At 38.6% G+C, this 17,306-nt stretch overlaps 1 protein-coding gene across 5 annotated transcripts in view; it reads right to left on the bottom strand.

The window, feature by feature from the left end:
- LOC136864029 (JNK1/MAPK8-associated membrane protein) overlaps window positions 1-17,306 on the bottom strand; it is a 181,042-nt gene that overhangs the window by 52,485 nt on the left and 111,251 nt on the right. For 3 of the 5 annotated variants that reach the window (XR_010859254.2, XM_067140543.2, XM_067140541.2), the window contains exons 4-5: window positions 10,594-10,763; window positions 1,196-1,272 (exon numbers count right to left, since the gene is read on the bottom strand). Coding sequence is in view for 3 of the 5 variants with exons in the window: in XM_067140543.2 (XP_066996644.2) it covers window positions 1,196-1,272; window positions 10,594-10,763 (247 nt within the window). In the remaining 2 variants the exon portion in view is untranslated. The remainder of the gene's footprint in view (window positions 1-1,195; window positions 1,273-10,593; window positions 10,764-17,306) is intronic. The other 2 variants (XR_010859255.2, XM_067140544.2) reach the window with 1 other exon arrangement.

The raw sequence follows: 17,306 nt of genomic DNA, 5'->3' as shown, positions 1-17,306 counted from the left end.
CAAGACAAGCCCTGTAGGACCATGGCGCAGTGGATTAGGAGACAGAACACCGATAGTCGACTCGTCCCGAGGGAATTCAAGACGTGCTACAAGAACTTCCGGGTTGACGGAGGACACTTACTGTACAGATCGCACCTCTCCGACACGCCTGCAGTAGTGCTAAACCCCAGACAGCACACGACGGACATCCTCGAGAAGTTCCACGACAGCACTGAAGCCGGACATCCAGGATGCGAAGAGACATATCAGGCTAACCGACGAAGATTCTTCTGATATAGATGTTGATTCCCATAGGGAATCTGAAATATTTGTCCCGAATTAGTAAGTTTATAAAACCAATATAAATGGTCTGTTATTGGACATTATAAATCTTCCAGCCAACTCACTCCTGGTTGCCAGCGTTTCGCCCCCGTGTGCTAGGTTGGGCTCATCAGTTGGTACCTAGCACACCTACCAAGATGCATGGCCAGTGCATATCATGGAGGCCACTGCGTAGACTACTTGGAGCCACCGGCAGTGCCAATGCACTAAGACTTTGTCCCATTTTCAAAAATTTATGTCTGCCTGGCCATCAGATAAAATAGATGTTGATTCCCATAGGGAGCCTAAACATTTGTCCTGAATGAGTAAATTTTTAATACCAATATAGTTGCTCCGTTACTGGACATTATCCATTTTCCAGCGAACTCATTCCTGGTTGCCAGCGTTTCGCCCCAATGTCTCTCGTAGTGCATTGGCATCGCCAGTGGTTCCAAATAACTTACGCAGTCGCCTCCACGGTATGCACTAGTCATGTGTCTTGGTAGGTGTGCTATTTACCAACTTATGAGCTCAACTTAGCACACTGGGGCGAAACGCTGGCAACCAGAAATGAGTTAGCTGGAAAATTTATAACGTCCGATAAGGGATCAACTATATTGGTATTAAAAATTTACTCATTCGGGACAAATATTTCAGGTTCCCTATTGGAATCAACATCTATTTCAAAAATATATGTATTGATTAGGTGGAATAAAACAAGTTACAAATCAAGACTGTAAAAAGTGAGTTACATTCATCAATGCGGGGAAAAAATGAAAATTATTGCTTACAATAGATGGAGAAGTGTGTTCAGTAACAGACACAGTAACATTATTACACCTTCAAAAATACTCTATTTGCCTGATTTTACATCAGAAATAAAGAATTCCCTTACCTGATCGTCCTTGAAAGCAAAGTGTGCTGCATTTGAAAACACGGATAAAACAATGATGATATAAGGAAAAGAATAATCTGAAAAAAAAAAGAAGAAAACAGCTGTTATTAAACAGAAATAATTTTCATGAACTTACAAAAGTATTAGAGAGTAGAGACCGGCATTGCTTCTATCAGTCATGACCATGCACGCATCCTACTGCAGTGCGGGTCACTATACAGGAGGCCTAGTATCCAGAGCACAGTAGAAGTATACCTGCTGGCTTATCCCTTCGTTGACCTCAGAGTGGTCCAGTCAATTTTCCTGAGACTGTTTTTTTTTTTTTTACAAGCTGCTTTACGTCGCACCGACACAGATAGGTCTTATGGTGACAATGGGATAGGAAAGGGCTCGGAGTGAAGGAAGTGGCCATGGCCTTAATTAAGGTACAGCCCCAGCATTTGCCTGGTATGAAAATGGGAAACTACGGAAAACCATCTTCACGGCTGCCAACAGTGGGACCCGAACTCACTATCTCCTGGATGCAAGCTCACAGCTGCATGCCCCTAACTGGATGGCTAATTCGCTTGGTACCCGAGACTGTAATTATCCGTTCAATAATCTCATGGCTGCCTGACATCAATACTCGGTGAATATGCTGAACATGGAGGAGTCCACTGAGAGTGTAAAACAAAAAGTGAAGAGAGGTATGTACATACGTAAGAAAAGGTATGGAGAAGTTCAGCATGGAACACTTTTAAAGAAATTTATAAGTCCATAGAGAAATTAAACGCAGATTTGTGCAGCACACAAAATGTTTAAAAGTGCTTTCTCCTAACTCGAGAACACTGAGTTTATTTAGAGAAAAGAGTTTTGTTTCTCATACTACTACTACAACATTTTATGAATTTCATGTTCATAATGTTCCTTATTAACAGTGTATATAACATACAAAATTCCCTTGAAAAAGAAAAGATAGAAAATGTCTACCTGAGTCAATACAATTCTTATATTAAAAACACTGTAAGAGATTACTGTAAAAGCTCAGTACATGTTTCGGCCTTCATTAGGCCTCCTTGAGCTACATACAATGAATCAAAATAGTGAGAAAAACAAATGATCCAAATAAATTGTTTAACACATTAACTTCCACACTACATTTGACGACCCCCTCACGTTAGTGCCAATTTGAACGAAACATGGTGTCTCCTTATTTTTCTATTTTATTGTGTAAGGGTTCTGGTATTAAATCGTAAACGAGACAAAAATGTTAATACTGAGGGGCTCACAACTGCTGTGCCAGTCGGGTCAGCACATTTACTTTTAATCTCTGCAAGCACTTGATATAAAACTGCTGACCCGATCGGGCACTGGGCATAGTTTAGTTTTTGTGGGAGATTTGGCACAAGAACTTCAAGCCACATTGTTTGTTTACTTTCACTATGTCAAAGTCTATTGTGTGTCAGTGTTTATGAAAATGAATGATTACTTAGATGCAAGTGGCATCCTTCAAGCCATTGACGGTCCCTTATCGAGTGAACTCGACCGTGATTGTCTTTCCGATAGTGAGTTCATAGTGAGTTCAAGGAAGACAAACTGGTAAAATGGACGGCGATAAATTGGATATTACAGGTTCTGGTCTGGGCCATTCATCACACAGTGAATAGGCTACGGCACTTCTGGAAGTGATTCGTTATTTGGAATACATTGTAATGTCAAGTAATTAGTTGGAATCCTCAATTTCACCTTGGTCATTAACACGTAAAATCATATGCCGACCTGATCAGACCGGAAAGCAAAGTCACATATCGTGTCATTTTGTAAGTGTTGTATGTTGTTTGATGCAAGTGTGATAAACTGATATAACTTGAAAACAGTATTCTCTCACTCATGAGTAAATAATGCAAGTATCGAGCTCGAATTATTACTATTATTATTACTATTATTATGACTTGTGATGTACATCCACTTATTAGAATCATTATTAGTTTACGATCACATTATTTGTGAGGTTATGTCATGAAACATTTGCTGTATATAGATATTTATATGAGTTCAGTTAATATAAGAACCTTGAAGCATTATTAAACTAAATACGCTAGTTATGTAATATAATTGGACTATCGACTGTCTACGCGACACTTGTTAAATGGTGTGCACAATCCGCACAAGTAACATTTTGTGAATTAGGCATTTTACTATTGGACTCTGCTTTATTGACAAAGTGCTGATGTGATGAGCGGTAATATTGCCATTATCTATTTGAAACTGGAATTCAACACTATTTGACTAAGTGGATGATAATACTACTCAATTGTATGTATGGCTATTGGGACATGACAGTGCGTAACTTTCCTACAAGTTATATCTAGTGTGTTTGATCGTACTGTGGACAGCTACATGTACCCTTACGCTATCTATGAGACTGCATTGCTACTACAGTGCGTGTTTGGATAGCGCCCACCAGGGCGAGTATCAGCCTAGTCCATGTTGCTCCTAGCGGGGAGCTTGGAAGTGCACGAGTCTTCGCTTGGTGGTGTTTGAAGAGAGACGTTACCTCGCAGCTATGGCTTACATTACCACTGCCAATACTATGCGTCTGCAGACTGGTATAGGGTGATGCCCTTAAACCTTCCCATCTGGGGAATTATGTTTTTTTAAAGTGTATATTTGTTCTGTAGTACTTATTGTGTAAATATGTAGTTGTAAGAATGTGAATATCGTAAGTTTATTTCTTACTGGTGAGTTGTAGTGATAGTTCGGAACACGGTTGCCTTACCTAGGCACATATGGATTAAAGTAAGTACGCCGTATCATTTTCATTGTGCTCATATTTCTTTGTGTAAGTTGTTATATGATCGTGCGTGTGTCCTTTGTGATTTTTAAATATATCTTAGTTTTGTGGTAAGGCGTCATGGTTCAAGTGCGTTCTGTATTTGTAACGAAGTAGGCCATTATTGCCTAGGTAATTTCTAAATTCTCCTCCGCCCTGATTGAAAGTTGATTTTCCCTTCGGTTTATTTGTTTCCTGTATTTTTGTGGGTGATTATGGCCTTCGTTTGTCGTGTGTGCTGTTCTTATTTTGAATTTCCTTGTAATTTTGCTGTCATGGTGTGTGTTTTGTACACATTCCGGCGTGTGATGTTGTCGTGATTCTCATCTAAATTTTTCGTACATCTTTTGGTGTGTTATGGCATTTCATTTGCCTGTGTTTGAACTAACACTACACTTACACTACTTTCTACAATGTTTTCTTTTTTCATCATTATTATTATTATTATTATTATTATTAATTTTTAAAAAAATTCTCTCTCTGGGAATATTTATTTGGGTTTAGCTAGTTAATTTTCATTCCTATTGCAGGTTTTTAATGAGATCCTTGTTCTAATTATTTTGTAAACCCGCATTTATGTTAAAGTTGGTCAACAATGCCTTTGCAACGTTTTCATTTTAATCGAGGGCTTAGACAACCCGAGTGCGAAAGATATGGAGCCTGGTCCTTATCTTATCGCTCCTGATTATGATTGTTGTGTTATCTCTTCGTGCCGGACGGTTACGTAACTTATTATTGTCTTTATTGGGGAGATTGTGAATTGTCGCCGGCACGATAAGTGCATCTTGTGGATTGCTCCGTGAATGTTATTATGACTGGTTTCCTTCTGAAACTGCGATTTTTTTTTTTTGGTCTCGGTGATGTTATGTGAACTGGTTCTATCCTGTAAATTATGTTTCGGTATTTTTATTTATTGTCTCTTCTTAACATGACATTGTGGTCTTAAATTTTGGTTTTATCTGGGTCGTATTTTTATTTTTTGGGCGGTCTGCTGTGGGGACACTATGTCTGTATTTGCTGTGTTCTGTGTCAATGTTGATATGTCGGGTTTCTTCACTAATATGTGGTTTGGTGGGATCTTAGTTTCCAATGGTGTGCTGTAAAAAGCCCTCAATTTACAATCCAAATACTTCCCTTTTCTATATTAAATTTTAAATTAATTTAATATTAATATACTTCAAACATGTGTCTATTAATGGTAATTGTTAAGTTAAGCTGATGCATCAGTATATATATATATATTTTTTTTTTTTTTCTTGGGAACAGAAAGGTATTATTTATTAGGAATATTATTTTATTTACATCCAAGAGATTTACTTGATGAATTTTCAGTTTACTTCTTGATGTTGGTTTTTTTTTTTTTTTTTTTTACAAGTTTAATGATACCTCTGAGTTATTTAATTTTTTCAAATTTGATGTATAGTGGTAACCATTATTTATTAATTACATTTTTATTTTTATTTTATGAAAATTTTGGTGTCATTTTGATGTGGTATTGTCTCGTAGTTCCTCGAACCCCTCCTCTCTCCTTCCATTATGGGTTGGTTTCTGCACTCTTCCTTGTTTTGTTGTGTTATTATCTGATTTGTTATGAATTACTGCTCTTTTATATTTGCCTTATGTGCACACGTGCCTATGACGCAAGTGATTTATTTTCATTGTTAGGGGGTGTTGCAACCTGTATATAACATATAATTTAATCTTACAAAAACGGTTTATTCCACCTATTCAATACTTTATGCTATTTGCAATGCCTATATTTACATTACAATGAGTCGTTAGGGACTAGTTTCGACCCTACTTGGGGTCATCATCAGCCATCATTAGATAAGTACACATTTTTGTTGAATATCCTAAAACATTACGTTCCTATTAAGCAATAAAAATAATGTTATGAGCTATATGCACAATATTATAACATGCGTTATGATGTATGATTGAACTGAACCAAGCACTGTGGTTCTTAAAAATTACATGAATGTTAAAATATTATGTGACACAAATTCAATACATTGTGATAAAAGTATAAAAATACGTTAAAATGTCTGAATACAAATATACAAATATTTCTAGTAATGTTCTGAGAGTTGTGGTTCGATTGTGCTTTTCACCGACTGAGTAAAATTCTTGGCACTGGCGCAGAGGGAGATTCAGATAACTTCCATTAAGTACATGTAATGTGATTTGCAAGAGTTCATTAATAGAATTGTGCAAATTGAATATAAACAAATCCTTGAATATCTTCTGGGAATTGTAAGTGAACACTGTGCGTGGTGGTTTGAGTAGATGGAATTCGCAGTCCAATGTGGAAAACAAATGGGACCTGATAAAATGAGAAAAGAGAAAGGCAGAACTAACTCAAAGTTTGTGAAGAAAAGAGAACGATATAAAAAACAAAATGAAGAAACACTCACCTTGCGCAGCAGCGTGTACAGCTTGGCTGGTGGTGTGCAACTAATATTAGCGTGTTAAAGGGGAAAGGAAGAGGATGGGAGGGGAGGTATATGAAGGGCAGGGACATGCTGGTTGGACTGGGTGGTAGCATGTGGAAGGGAAAAGGAGGGAAGGGAGTAACTTAAGGCAGAGCCGAAGGGTGAAGGAGTGAGGGAGAATGTTTCAGAAAAGTACCTTTAATTAAACTTAGGAATGATTTTTGGTTAGCCAAATTATTATTTCTGAGGAAGGTGATGAAAGATCAAAATCAATGTCAATATTTTAATGCCAATTATAATCTCAACACAATCTCAGAGAAATCCAACATCCTTTTTGATTCCCTTTCTTTACTCATATCATTTATATATACACTGGCGGAAAATAAAATTAGTACACCTGGAAAGACGACAGCGATTTTGATCCGATGATGGCAGATGCAACCTGAGGGATAGTAGATGTACTGATAATGGTTTCAACGCCGTCTGACAACAGATAGCGTAGTGACATAGCTGCCAGAGCGCCTTCTGCATGTATCCTTTAACAGGGAATGTTTACACAGCCATAAGGCTCAGTGTGATGTAAATGTGTGAAGCAAACAGTTGCCATGCCATGGAGACGCACTCGTGCTTCCTACAGCCAACTGAGCGATTTTGATAGGAGTCAAATTGTGGCCTTCTGAGTGCCGGGATGGTCCTTTCGGAGAATTGCCACACAAGTTGGATGTCCTGCATCAGTTGTGCAACGATGCTGGTTGCAATGGTCAACTGAAGATTCTCACACCTGTAGATGAGGTTCTGGACATCCACGCAGCACAGGCGTCCGCCAAGATTGTTGTATTTAAAGGCCAGCACTGGCAGATCGTTCAGCTACCACAGCACAGATAAGAGGGTTTGTGAGCCCAGAAGTGTCAACACGAACTGTTGCCAACTGGTTACTAGTAGTGGGACTACGGGCACGCACAACTCTAGCCCCTCTTCCACTCATGCCACAGCATCGGCGTACATGGCTCGACTAGTGCTGTCACAGGACCACTTGGAAGATGGAATAGCGGGCCGTGGTCTTCAGTGATGAAAGCAGATTCTGCCTGTATGCAAGTGATGGTCGTTTGCACGTACAATGCAGACCTGGTGAGCGCTGTGTCGTAGAGTGCATTCGTCCAAGACACACTGGCCCCACCCGAGGTTTTATGGTCTGGGGTGCAGTAAGCTACAACTCTCGTTCACCTTTGGTGTTCGTGGAGGGAACCCTGACCAGAGCTTGGTACGTACAGAATGTTTTTTTTTTTTTTTTTTTCTAGGGGCTTTACGTCGCACCGACACAGATAGGTCTTATGGCGACGATGGGATAGGAAAGGCCTAGGAGTTGGAAGGAAGCGGCCGTGGCCTTAATTAAGGTACAGCCGCAGCATTTGCCTGGTGTGAAAATGGGAAACCACGGAAAACCATTTTCAGGGCTGCCGATAGTGGGATTCGAACCTACTATCTCCCGGATGCAAGCTCACAGCCGCGCGCCTCTACACGCACGGCCAACTCGCCCGGTACAGAATGTTGTAAGACATGATCTTTTGCCATTCTTGCAACAGGAAGGTAATGTGTTGTTTTAACAGGATAATGTTCGCCCACACACTACGCATAAAACTCAACGTGCTGTACAAGACGTCCAGCAATTTCACTGGCCAGCACGATTTCCAGGCTTGTCTCCCATCGAGCACATGTAGGATATGGTGGGACGACAACTGATACGTGCGACTCGTCAACCCACAACTCTCGCAGAACTACGTGAACATGCATGGAATAATGTATCGCAAGGCGGTATTTGCCATCTATATGATCGAATGGATAACAGAATAAGAACCTGCATTGCCGCCCGGGGAGACACCACGTACTAATATGGGTGTTTCAGCATTGATCGACACCCGGTACCTCAGTACTGCTTGAGCTATTGATCTGTAAATGTAATCATTTTATTTACTCCATTTGCACTGTTTCAACAATAAGTCTTGAGTGAATTGGAAGACTCTACGAGTGTGTACTATTTTTTTTTTTCCCGGCAGTGTATAAGAAAACATACAGGTCCAATAATACTGCCTTGAGGCATTCCCCTCTTAATTATTACAGGGTCAGATAAAGCTTCGCCTACTCTAATTCTCTGAGATATATTTTCTAGAAATATAGCAACCAATTCAGTCACTCTTTTTTCTGCCTTCTATCGAACCAGTTATTAATTTTGCAAACATGTCTAATATAATCCGAAAGAATGCCTTCCCAAAGCTTACATGCAATGCATGTCAAACTTACTGGCCTGTAATTTTCAGCTTTATGTCTATAACCCTTTCCTTTATACAGGGGCTACTATAGCAACTCTCCATTCATTTGGTACAGCTCCTCCAACCAAAAAATAATCAAATAAGTACTTCAGATATGGTACTATATCCCAACCCATTGTCTTTAGAATATCCCCAGAAATCTTATCAATTCCAGCCGCTTTTCTAGTTTTCAACTTTTGTATCTTATTGTAAATGTTATCATTTGTAAATTTTAATACTTCTTAAGCATTAGTCACTTCCTCTATCTGGGCATTATCCTTGTAACCAACTATCTTTACATACTGCTGACTGAATACTTCTGCCTTTTGAAGATCCTCACATACACACTCCCCTTCTTCATTAATTATTCCTGGAGTGTCCTTCTTGGAACCTGTTTCTGCCTTAAAGTACCTATACATATGGTACCCTTCCATTTTTCACTAAAATTTGTATGACTGTCAATTATGCTTGCCATCATGTTATCCTTAGCTGACTTCTCTGCTAAATTCAGTTTCCTAGTAAGTTCCTTCAATTTCTCCTCACTTCCACAGCTGTTTCTCACTCTATTTCTTTCCAATCTGCACCTCCTTCTTAGTCTCTTTATTTCTCTATTATAATAAGGTGGGTCTTTACCATTCCTTACCACCTTTAGAGGTACAAACCTGTTTTCACATTCCTCAACAATTGCTTTAAACCCATCCCAGAGTCTGTTTACATTTTTATTTACTTTTTTTTTTTGCTAGTTGCTTTACGTCGCTCTGACACAGATAGGTCTTATGGCGACGATTGTGCAGGAAAGGCCTAGGAATGGGGAGAAACGGCCGTGGCCTTAATTAAGGTACAGCCCCAGCATTCGTCTGGTATGAAAATGGGAAACCATGGAAAACCATCTTCAGGGCTGCCGACATTGGGGTTCGAACCCATTATCTCCCGGATGCGAGCTCACAGCTGCGCGCTCCTAACCGCACGGCCAACTCACCCGGTATTTACCGTTTTCCACCGATCATAGTTACTTTTAAAAACTGCCTATGCCTGCTTTATCAGACATGTGGTACTGCCTAATAGTCCTACTTTTAAGACCTTCCTTTCTATTACATTTATTTTTAATTATGACAAAAACAGCTTCATGATCACTAATACCATCTATTACTTTGGTTTCCCATAGAGCTCATCTGGTTTTACCAGCACCACGTCCCAGGATATTCTTCGCTGTAGTTGGTTCCATCACCTTCTGAATCAGGTGTCCTTCCCATTTTAACTTATTTGCCATATTAACTTATTGCCCTCATTGTGTTCTGGATCTGCCACTATTAATACATACTACGACAGTACAGTTATCATTTGATATATTAACCAATCCCTCACACACAATCAAATTGACAGAATTTTACAGGCAAGTAAGAAGCACTTGCACCATAATGCTTTAAACTGATGCCTTCTGTTCTACAGTTTACTTAGTATCCGTTTTTATATCAGCATCACTCCTGCTATTCCATCTTTCTAATCTTCTTAGGCAGTTCTCCCTTTTGTCCTTCTTTCTTTCTTTCCATCCTGCTGCCACTCCTTTTATGCTTTTGGATTGTTTAAAGACAACATTCATTTGTCAATTGCAATGAACTCAATCCACCCGTCTAGAACTCCTTTTGTTCTAACTGGTGCATATGACATTGCAAAAATATGTAAGAATCAGTTCACTATCTTAACTCTTACAGAAATACAACTATGTGACCCGAAACGCATAGCCGACTTGCTCGGTTGAATAATGGCAAATACATGAATATTTGATCTGATGCTATTAATGATAAGGAGAAATTTAAAAACGTAACATGTTCTGAGACAGACACTTACATATTAGTCCTCCAAATATCGCCTGAATCAAAGCTAGAGTTGGAAAGAAGTACAGTGCTGCATATATTGACATTTTTCCATATCTGGGAAGGAAGTGCTGAGCTAGCCACGGGCGCACTATTAGCATTAATAGAACAGATAAGGCATAAAAAATAAACACCATGGTATACCTGAAACAAAGGAAAAATTGAAATCAGCAACAACATAGGAATTCTTTGGTTGAGTGCAACACACACACTATTTTAAAAGACTTTCCTATCAAAAACTCATTGTTACTCCAGGTTGTTTTGTAATTGATTATTTTATTTATAATTTATTTATATATTTATTTGTTTATTTGCAAAGTACAAGATATAGCTACACTAATGTAAACTCGTGTCCTCATACCGAGGTAGTGCAGATCTTTTCAGGCACACCCCCATTGGAGATGAGCTGCATGTATCATTTTAACAATATACCAGCCCCCATGCCATTCTTAAATTTCTGGCAGTACCGGGAATCAAACCCAGGCCCCCGAGGACGGCAGCTAATAACACTAATCGTTACGCTACGGAGGCGGACTGAGAACATTTCACTTGTAACATCAACAGATGAATTAACAAACGTAAAATTTCATAATAAAATATAACAAAATGGATAAGTACACATTTCTCAAATTTAGCAGTTACAGTGGATTTAATGTCAAGAAACGTTCAGAGGTCAGCAGATGGAAATATTACTAGACACTTGGATGACATCACTAGCTAACTACTGCAGCCATTATAAATGCTACATAAGTACTGTAAGATAAGGATGTATTAATTAATATATTTATTTACAAAATACAAGATACAGCTACAAGCACATTTCACTTGTAATGTCAACAGATGAATTACCAAATGTAAATTTTCATAACAAAATATAACAAATATAACAGAAGAAGGGACCTAGATAAGTTGAAGGAAAGGAGTGTGAGGGATTGTTTCAAGGAACCAGTTGCACAAGGACTAAATGAAAAGGCTGAAGGAAACACAATAGATGAAGAATGGACAGTCGTGAAGAATGAGATCAGTTGGGCTGTTGAAGAAAAGCTAGGAAGAAAGGTAAGATCAAGTAAGAATCAGTGGATAACTTGGAAGGTATTAGACCTGACCAATGAACGATGGAAATACAAAAATGCAAAAAACGAGAAGGGCATAAACGAATACAGGCAATTAAAGAACGAAGTAGAAAGAAAGTGCAGGTCAGATAGGAAGAATGACTGAAACAGAAGTGCAAGGATGTTGAATGATGATGAAAAACGACCATGGATCCAAAACAATCAGTGGATCCAATTCACAATACCTTATTTTCTGGAATAATGCTTTTTATCCAAAGGGGTCCAAATTTCAGGTCACCGGCCCCTCATAATAGTACTGGAAATCACTGGTAAAGCAAAACCATATGTTCTTCCTTTAGTGGTATTAATCACAGATAACGTAGACACATGTGTTCCTCACACGGTGGTACTAATCACAGGTAATGTAGACCCATGGTATATCACGCATAATGGCACCACTCACAGGTAACACAGACCCATGGTGTCCTTCACATATGGCTATGACTCATAAGCAATATCACAGATATTTTCATGTATTTAAGAAATTGTGTTACGAGAAACTTCTATTACGCTCTCAGACTCAAAAGACTCTTACAGACACTTGAAGTGCACCTGCGCTATGAGTTGAGTGTATTGTTTCTACATTGGTTGTTCCCCCTCCTGTCCCTTCCCCTTCCCTTCTCAATCGTAGTCTTGGTGGCTGGTTGTATCCAGCGGTTGGGTCTCATTATAATTTTGTCGCTCGCTAGAGCATCTACTTGGAGGTTCCTTTCGAACCCAAGGCTTCTGGGCTGCGAACATCGGAGCGTAAGTCGTGAGTGAATGTTACATGTGTATATTGAGTGAAAGGTTAATGCTTGTGGCCGCGAATGTGTGTGTAATTGGGTTTGAGTTGTATTTCTGTGTGTGTGGTGTGGTGTGTGGATGTGCGGGGTTCGTAGCTGTTGTATACAAGGAATCGGTATACAGAAAAAACATAAATTTATTGTTACATTAAGTTTTTACACAATATGTACATAAATGCAACTAAATTTTCTTGAAGCTGGATGCACTTGTAAGCAATTAATGATAGTATTACCGTAGACTGAGGGTCTGTGGAAATATACACTTTATATACATGGGAGTCTATATACACACGAATTTATCTTGCGGAGATAGTCTGTCAATTAAGAGAGAGTCCAAGATAGTCGAAAACTATCTGCCTTGAAGAATTACAAGTGTAACTTGCAATAAAAGTTCGTACTAACAGAACGCTAGTAGTTGCCGTAGGCTTGTCAGGAGCTGACATAAATGTTCACAATTAGTAGAATACTAATGTTAATGTCGGAGCCTAAGTGAGGACTGTGGGATGAGTAGAATACTGACATCGGGGCTCGACGTGGCTACAGGAAGCGGGAGGTGAGGCAGTGTCTAGAGGTGAGACCTCACAACCAGAATTTCAGTCCACCTGGTCGATACACATGTTTAAGAGGGATAGCCTCTGTGTTTGACTTGCAGTGTAATCTGGCGTTAGACACTGAGGAGTCCTCCTGAGGAGCGGAATGAAGCTTCCTTTTATAGCGCTGGCTGACGTCACAAGCAAGCGCACTGCAGTACCTCGTAGAGTCTGGAAAGATCCGGGCTGCGGTATGTTGCGGAGCTATCAGGCGCAGAGCTGAGATGGCGAAGGACACACAACAGTAGCCCAGGGGCCTATGGCCAGTTGAAGGCCGTTTCTTTTTCTTTAATGTTAACATTTAATATTACATTCTAGTACTACTTGTTTTTTCTTTATATTTCCTGGGGTAATAGATCTTTTGTTCTCTCTTGTATGTACGAGCCCAATAGTAGTTTATTGGTTTACTTTTGAAAGAGTGCTTCAGTTATAATGTTGTAAATATGTTAACAGTGAATAAAAGACGGATGAATTTACAGATGGAACGCTCCCTCACCTTGGTCCACCTAGCTTCCCCTCTGGGCATGTTCCTATTTTCCTAGGCCCTAATGCTAGCACAGACCCATGATGTTCCTGACACAGTGAGACTAATCATAGGTGCCGGCTCGATCTGCGGTCTTCCTCACATAGTGGTAATAATCACAGGCTACGTATACTCACGGTGTTGCTCACATAGTGGTACTTTCATTGGTAATGTAGACACACGGAGAATCGCAAATTACGGTACCATCCAAAAACAATACAGACCCATGGTGTTCCTCACATGTTGGTACTAATCACAAGTAGTCTCATGGTTCTAATTACATCATCCATTGGTTGCCCCTTTTAGTCACCTCTTACGACAGGCAGGGGATACCGCGGGTGTATTCTTCATTTGCATCCCCCCCATCCAGAGGGGGTAAGGATGTATCGTTGTAGGAAATGTAGATGCCGCATAGAGGAAAATCAAGGAAACATTTGGAGAAAGAAAAACTAGATGTATGAATATTAAGAGTTCAGATGGAAAAGCGTTTCTAGGGGAAAAAGGTAAGGCAGAAGATGGCAATAACATATTCAACAATTGTATCAAGGGAAAGAAGTAGATGTTAAGATTCTGAACTAGAAGGAACTATTGATACTGATGATATGGGAGACCCAATTTTGAGGTCAACTTACTAGGAAATTGAATCTAGCAAAGAAGTCAGCTAAGGATAACACGATGGCAAGCATAACTGGCGGTCACACACATTTTAGTGGAAAATGGAAGCGTATGTTTAGGCACTTAAAGGCAGAAACAGGTTCCAGGAAGGACATTCCAGGAATCATTAAGACCAAGGGTGGCGCAGACGCCGATTCAGAATTATTTGATAAGAAAATCAGCTATGTTGAAAATGATATGGAAAGGAATGTGATTATAGCAGGTGATCTCAATTTACCAAATGTCACTTGGGAAGGTAATACAAACGACAGGAAGCAAAAAAAGAAATGGCAAATAAGTTAACATGGGAAAGGCAGCTGATTCAGAAAGTGATGGAACCAACTAGAGGGAAGAATATTTGGATGTGGTGCTGGTAAAACGAGATAAGCTCTATAGAGAAACCGAAGTAATAGATGGTATAAGTGATCATGAAGCTGTTTTTGTCGCAGTGAAAAATAAAAGTGAAAGAAAGGAAGGCATTAAAATTAGGACTATTAGGCAGTACCATATGGTAGATAAAACGGGACTGAGGGAGTTTTTTGAAAGTAACTATGATCGGAGGAAACCGGTAAATAAAAATGTAAACAGGCTCTGGGATGGGTTTAAAGCAATTGTCAAGGATAGTAAAAAGAGGTTTCTACCTTTAAAGCTGGTAAGGAATGGTAAAGATTCACTATAATATAACAGAGAAGTAAAGAGACTAAGAAGGAGGTGCAGATTGGAAAGAAATAGAGTTAGAAATGGCTGTGGAAGTAAGGAGAGATTGAAGGAACTTACTGGGAAATTGAATCTAGCAAAGAAGTCAGCTAAGGATAACATGATGGCAAGTGAAAATTGGAAGGGTACCATATCTATAGGTACTTTAAGGCAGAAACAGGTTCCAAAAAGGAGAGTTGTTACTTGTAATAATCCAAAAAGGACATTCAAGAAATCATTAATGAACAAGGGGAGTGTGTATGTGAGGATCTCCAAAGGCAGAAGTATTCAATCACCAGTATTAAAGATTGTTGGTTATAAGGATAATGTCAAGATAGAGGAGGTGACTAATACTAAAGTAGTATTAAAATTTACCTATGATAACAATGACATTTACAGTAAGATAGAAAGGTTGAAAACTAGAAAAGCTGCTGGAATTGAAAAGATTTTTGGGGATATACTAAAGACAATGGGTTGGGATAGAGTACCAAATCTGAAGTACTTATTTGATTATTCTTTGCATAAGGGAGCTATACCAAATGAATAGTGTGTTGCTATAGTAGCCCCTGTGTATAAAGGAAATGGTGATAGACATAAAGCTGAGAATTACAGGCCAGTCAGTTTGACTTACATTGCATCTAAGCTTTGGGAAAGCATTCTTTCTGATTATATAAGACATGTTTGCAAAATTAATAACTGGTTTGACAGAAGGCAGTTTGGGTTTAGGAAAGGTTATTCCACTGAAGCTCAACTTGTAGGATTCCAGCAAGATATAGCAGATATCCTGGATTCAGGAGGTCAAATGTACTGTATTGCAATTCACCTGTCTAAAGCACATGACAGGGTAGATCATGGAGACTACTGGCAGAACTGAGTGCTATTGGACTAGAAAAAAAGAGTGACTGAATAGCTGGCTATATTTCTAGAAAACAGATCTCAGAGAATTAGAGTAGGCGAAGCTTTATCTGACCTTGTAATAATTAAGAAGGGAATTCCTCAAGGCAGTATTATTGGACCTTTATGTTTTCTTATATATATATCAATGATATGTGTAAAGAAGTGGAATCAGAGATAAGGCTGTTTGATGTTATTCTGTACAGAGTAATAAATAAGTTAAAAGATTGTGAGCAACTGCAAAATGACCTCAATAATGTTGTGAGACGGACAGTAGGCAATGGTGTGATGATACATAGGGTTAAAAGTCAGGTTGTGACTTTCACAAATAGGAAAAGTCCTTTCAGTTTAATTACTGCGTTGATGGGGTGAAAGTTCCTTTTGGGGATAATTGTAAGTACCTAGGTGTTAATATAAGGAAAGATCTTCATTGGGGTGATCACATAAATATGATTGTTAATAAAGGGTACAGATCTCTGCACATGGTTATGAGGGTATTTAGGGGTTGTAGTAAGGATGTAAAGGAGAGGGCATACAAGTCTCTGGTAAGACCCCAACTAGAGTATGGTTCCAGTGTATGGGACCCTCACCAGGATTATTTGATTCAAGAACTGGAAAAAATCCAAAGAAAATCAGCTGGGTTTGTTCTGGGTGATTTCTGACAAAAGAGTAGCGTTACAAAAATGTTGCAAAGTTTGGGCTAGGAAGACTTTGGAGAAAGGAGACTAGCTGCTTGACTAAGTGGTATGTAAAATGCTTACAATATAGTGATTATTTTAATCCACCTATTCAATACAAATTGGTTTTGTGTTGCTAGTTCATAATACTACAACACGAATTTACAGGGACATGTTTCGCTTTATTTACAAGCATCTTCAGCCTACATAATTGTCTCCAGGTTAAGACCTGTCATATTTGGATTGTTTTTACAATTTTTTTTAGTATAAATCCATATTTAGTAATAATATGTAAAAAACATAGGAATTATGTACACATTAAAAGTATGACAATATGAATTACAATGTTGAATTGAAGTAACCCTTAATTCTAAAATACATTGACATCCAAAGCATAGCAACTACAATTTAAAAATTTTTTTGGTTAAAATTGTTTTCACAATTACAATGTTGAATTGGAGTAACCCTTAATTCTAAAATACATCGACATCCAAAACATAGTAACTACAATTTGAAAATTTGGCTAAAATTGTTTTCACAATGCTGTGGTTGATTGAATCAACTGTAATATGGCCTTAAATTTGAGTCATAAATATAAACTGAAGGTTAAAATATAGGAGCCATTTTTTCTAAAATCCATTGATTTCTGGATCACAGTAACTTCCGATATTGAGAATATGGTTAATAATTGTGATGTCCAATGCAGTTATTTAAAAACAACTATGATTTGACTCCATGTGTAATTTGAGTCGAAAT

Source organism: Anabrus simplex, chromosome 2, assembly GCF_040414725.1.
Source record: "Anabrus simplex isolate iqAnaSimp1 chromosome 2, ASM4041472v1, whole genome shotgun sequence".
In the NCBI taxonomy this organism is placed as follows: domain Eukaryota; kingdom Metazoa; phylum Arthropoda; class Insecta; order Orthoptera; family Tettigoniidae; genus Anabrus; species Anabrus simplex.
This window is presented reverse-complemented; position numbering and strand designations above follow the sequence as displayed.